At 41.2% G+C, this 4946-nt stretch overlaps 1 protein-coding gene across 3 annotated transcripts; it reads right to left on the bottom strand.

The window, feature by feature from the left end:
• Positions 1 to 498: 498 nt before the first annotated feature.
• On the bottom strand, positions 499 to 3500 carry LOC112293941 (uncharacterized). 3 transcript variants are annotated; one of them, XM_024543969.3, is made up of 4 exons: positions 2855 to 3476; positions 1549 to 2522; positions 1314 to 1459; positions 499 to 1182 (listed from the first exon to the last, which is right to left on the bottom strand). In XM_024543969.3, the coding sequence occupies exons 2-3, from the start codon at positions 2367 to 2369 to the stop codon at positions 1351 to 1353; spliced, it is 930 nt and encodes a 309-aa protein (XP_024399737.1). In that variant the 5' UTR covers positions 2370 to 2522; positions 2855 to 3476; the 3' UTR covers positions 499 to 1182; positions 1314 to 1350. The 3 variants fall into 3 exon arrangements, with proteins under 3 accessions (XP_024399737.1, XP_024399729.1, XP_090100906.1); XM_024543961.3 differs by having other exon boundaries at positions 1549 to 3476; XM_090244780.1 differs by lacking the exon at positions 1314 to 1459 and having other exon boundaries at positions 1549 to 3500.
• Positions 3501 to 4946: the final 1446 nt, after the last annotated feature.

The raw sequence follows: 4946 nt of genomic DNA, 5'->3' as shown, positions 1-4946 counted from the left end.
CATTTATAGCTTATTATATTATTATTGAAGATCTTTGTTAATTAACAATGTATGCCAACAACCTCAAACCTAGAACGACCTAGTTTAGTCTAGTTAACGTGTATACTGACTTACTGCTGGAATTAATTGTCTATCCGCTGTACCAATTCAACACCGAAGTAAGGTTGGTCACATGTTATTAAATTGATATCTTATTGAATGTAGAAGTAAACAGTACATAAAAACTTAGTGGTTTAGAATTTCGGTGCATTGTCAAATTATAAACAATTTGGCAACAACAATTTATGAACCCAATTGCAAATTCCACTTCTAATTTAACACAACAAGTGCTTAACTTGCACTAGGTCACACGTGGATAAGCATCAACTTATAAATGATTAAGCACAAGTTGAAAAATCTGTCTACAAAAACGATAACTGAGACGACGGTGCCGATGATGAACGATTGATTCAATAGAGCAGTAGTCGATCAGATAGTGTGCCACAGATGCAAAATGGAAAAGACACAAAACAAAGGTTCTTAATTGATCCCAATTGAGTGATGGTAGACCATGGAAATATACTACAAGCAATCCAACACTACTCTTCGGTTGAATTCGAATGTCATGAGAAGATCTGCTGAAAACTGTTCGGACGCAGAACCTACATCGCCTCAGTGATATATTACAGGATTCTGATTAACGCAATCCTATACACTCCGAAATACCTCTGACCGCACTTTTTACTGATGTTTGGTTTCGGGGTTGTGGGTACTTGAATCACATTGTCTAATTCAATGACAAGAATCAGTAACTCCTTCGGTGCCGAATCGATGTCCCAACTGGCTGACAGTCTGGCACCGAAAGGAGAGACTGTGCAGTTCAGCTTCATGAAGTCCAATGGGCAATTTCTGCGTCTTGTACTACGCTGGAGTAACGGATCATCATCAAGAACTTTGAGCCATTGCTTTTGGGGAGGACTATCTGGTAGAAGGTACAATGCGGATCGGTTGATGCTTTTTTCCTTCGAAGCGAGAGGCCAACAGGCTAATCTCTCTAGCTTGCACTTAGCCCTAGCTCTTGTTTAAATGCAACCAAATAACAGGAGGAGGCTTTTAGAAGTTAGTGGGGACGTGAAGCTGTGAAATCCGTGCAAGATGCGCCTCGGACCCCAGCAACGCTTCTCGATACGCTTTCCTAAAATTCTGCAATTGTCAAGAGACGGCAACAAAACATGAAACTAGAGGAGTTGATAGTGTGGAAACGTGCTAACAGTGACGAAAGGGGACACTTGGGATTTCGTATCAAAAGGAATAATGTGTGAGTGCGATTATACCACAAATGTTGCTGGTGCGGCTACTGAGAATATTGAATCAGAAAGTGTCGTCGCCGCCGAAGCTTCTTGGGCTGATGCTAGTGTCAGCCACATGACACTCATACTTGTGCCCATCGATCCAGTGCTTCACTTGGCATTCCCGAGAGCTGAATACATCAATTGATGTTACATCGAAAGGCTCAATTACATTCAACCAGGGATGTAAAATGCTAAAGTGGACAGGGGTGGAAAGTACCAGTAACTGCTAACTTTGCACCGTGCGCATCGTCTTCTTGTAGGCTTCTGACAGACGGCACATCTCGGTGTCGACGAAGATTGCGTTTGTCTCACAGACTCCTGGGTATCTTCATTTACCCACCTCCTTCGTTTCTCATTTTCAGATGCCGCTGATTGTCTCTTCCGTTCTTCCTCCGCCTCTCTCCTTGCCTGAGTTTCAAGATCCGGCCTTCTCTTCTCCCATTCCTGCTTATCCTTTACTCTTCTCACCTCATCGTGTTTCTTGTCAATGTAATCTTCACTTTCGGCTTTACTTCTACGGTTGAACTCCGTTTCAGGTGCATCGTTGTTTCCTACGATACTCCTGCGATACTCCATGACTTCAGCTCGCTTAGTTTTGGGAGTATCGACCTCAAGATCTCTCCATCCTCCAACATCACCAAAACCAACGCGGTCCTTTCCGTACTCATGCCCTGGTGCTCCTGTGGCACTGCGATTCACTCCTTCGCCACGAGATTCATCCTGCTTGTTACGCCCATTATCGTTTTCCGACTCTCTTTCAGTCCTGTCGGCATATCCATATCCTGGTACTCCTCTAGTACGGAAATTTCCTCCTCTGCCACGTGATCCATCCCATGTGTTAAGCGCGTGGTCGTTTTCCAACTCTCTTTCAGCCCTTTCGAGCTCCTCGATTGCCTTACGCTGGAGTCGCTGGAGTTCAGCCCTGCGAATATCGCTAGACTTCGCATTCTGTTGCAAAAAGAACCACGCTGCGAACATAGCTCCTAGCATAGGTATTAGGAGTGCAGCGGGTATGGAGAAACTTAAAATCTCCCACATCTCGTATCCACTATCTTCCCCCACAACTTCTGTATCTGCCCACTGCGCTCCTAGACCTTCCTAACACTTGCGCCCCTCAATTCGTTCGATCGCAACTCTTCATATGCTACAGATCCTAGATCTAGTTTACTCAAAGAGGAGTGCCCTGCAGAACTGCATCCAATGTGTGACAAGCGAGATCAGCAGAGCAATTTTTCTACAATACATGAACCAACTACGTCGTCAAGCCCACTTAGCGTTACACACATCGAGTATGCATGGAATCGACGTAGTCGGGAATCGATGCACGAGAGAAAGATGAAGCATTGTGCTGTAACTTGACATTGGGAATGTCCGTTTCAATTCTTTTGATCCTGTTCTTGACTTTCACACATCTAGAAACATCCGTAAAAATTCCTGGCTCCCAATAAGGACCACTACCAGACGCCTCGAGGGAGCAAATCCGCTGACCAACCAAAACTTCGAAAACAATTAAAAGTGGTTACCAAGGATCTCGACAGGAAGTCACAGCTGACGCTCCAAACGATGCTCCCAGGGACGAAAAAGCTGACACCCCCACACTATCAACCTTGAGACATTACGCGTTCACGAGGAAGGTTCTCTAGAGAGACCTGAAAAAAGATGACACAAGTGCCCGGGACACCGCAGGCACGGCTCAATCGTAACGAGATGCGTCGACAGCAATCCGAACAGGTCGAGTATAAGACTGAAGAGCTTTCTGGATGGCAGCTCGAGGGACATCGACTACAGGATGACAGAATTGTAAGCTAGGAGTGCAACGGAAACAATCGACAAATATGATGCACCGGGAGAGGGGGCGAGGAAGAGGAACGACCTAGCGTCGTTTCTCTCTACCATAAAAAACCGCGCGTGACGCAACGGCTCTGCGAAGAGGTCGGACCCAGTAAATTTTTTAAAAAAGGAAACGGACCCAGTTGCAGGATTCCCACTCGTGCGGGGGCGGTGGGGATTTGGGTGGTGGCACTGCAATAGCAGCTGTGGATTAGCGTTGGTTGCCGAGCCATGGAAATCCCTGCAGATTTTCGCCGCATGCCCCACCAGTCACCTTCTCCATCTCCTCCTCCTCTTTCACGTTGGGGGTGGGGTAGCACACAATTCTGCGTTGCTATTTGGAAGCCATGTTTCGTGATCTCGCCGCCGCAAGTCCCCTCGATCCGCTGCCGACTTAGAATGCCGTTGGAGGTCTTGTTAGCAGTGTATGAAGACGACAAAACAGTCGAGCTCAGACTCAGAGCTGATACCTTCGGGGTTTGAGGATTATGAAATAAAATAAAATAAAATAAATATGAACATCAACAATGAAATGTGTGATTCTCTCATTTTTACATTTATATATAGACTAGTGGAAACCTGTGCTATTGGCCACAAACAAGGTGGTCAATTGCAAATATTTGTTGGTTTATTCATTTGTTGGGTGTTTTTGAGCTTAGTGCCTAGTGATCTTGCGGTGCTACTCTAGACAATCTGCAACAACATGCAGATTTTGATTTGAGGTTGATGAAAGGTTTAGTTATTGCTTTATTTTTGATGAAAATAATGAGATGTGCAGCCAATCAAAGATGGTTTTTTTTCTCCTTTAGTTTATCTCATTGGTTTATCTCCCTTTAGTTTACTTCATTGGTTTATCTCCCTTTAGTTTGTATTACATAAGAGATTGGAAGATACAAACATGGATGTGTGTGTGTTTGTTTCTATTCGGATCGATAAACAAAAGTGTCACAAAATGTTGAATTGTTGTAGAATTGTAGTAAAAGTGAAATAAAGTGATATGTGAGAAATTGGAAAAGGTGGAGAGTTGATTTGGTGTACAAGTGTAATGGATTGCAAAACTAATTAGGAAAAAAATTATATAATATTGAAAAAAAAAAGTTGATTATTAATGTGATTCAGTGCATTTTTAAACACTATGTGGAAAATAGATCATTTTGTTAATGTAATGCATGTTCAAAGCACATTTTAAAAAAATATTTTTTTTTGTGTTAATTTAAATTGTTTTGTTTTGTTTTGTTTTGTTTTTTTTTTTTTTGGTGAATTGATATACAACTTTGCAATCTATAACTAAAGTTGTGTTTCCAATTTTTGAATTGTTTTTAGCAACCAAAAAAGAGTTCTACAAAATACATGATAGAATTTGATTTTGTGGTAGGGATTGCAATGCAGACGGATTATTTTGTGAATATGATGTTTGTTTGTGTATGGAAAATATTAAAGTGATGTTTAAACTATATAAGAAAAGAAAAGAAAAGAAACAAGATAAATCATGTCAAATTTGTAGACAGCTTAAAAAAAGTATTAATGCATAACTTTATAACATATATTTTATCTATTTTAATCTATTGTATTAAAAATTCACCATTTTTTTTATACAAATTGTATTCTATTCTTGAGTGCTTTATACAAGAATGTTTTGCAGAAGGGTTATAGTGTGATGTTGCATATACATATAAAGTGTATATTGCATTTGCTAAGTCTGTTGCAAAATAAATTTGAAGACCCTTGACCAGGTAGAATAAATGTCATATGTTTGTATAATTTATTGATTATGTTTTTAGAAAA

This window comes from Physcomitrium patens, chromosome 2 (genome assembly GCF_059467195.1).
Source record: "Physcomitrium patens ecotype Gransden chromosome 2, ASM5946719v1, whole genome shotgun sequence".
NCBI lineage: Eukaryota > Viridiplantae > Streptophyta > Bryopsida > Funariales > Funariaceae > Physcomitrium > Physcomitrium patens.
Note: the sequence above shows the minus strand (reverse complement) of the source record. Positions and strands in the feature narration are given on the sequence as shown.

Excerpts from the sequence above, each read along its gene's own strand:
- LOC112293941 (XM_024543961.3), bottom strand. The coding sequence starts at position 2,369 with ATGTGGGAGATTTTAAGTTTCTCCATACCCGCTGCACTCCTAATACCT. Across the intron at positions 1,460-1,548 it reads TGCAAAGTTAGCAGTTACTG|CTCTCGGGAATGCCAAGTGA; the intron begins GTACTTTCCACC and ends TGATGTATTCAG.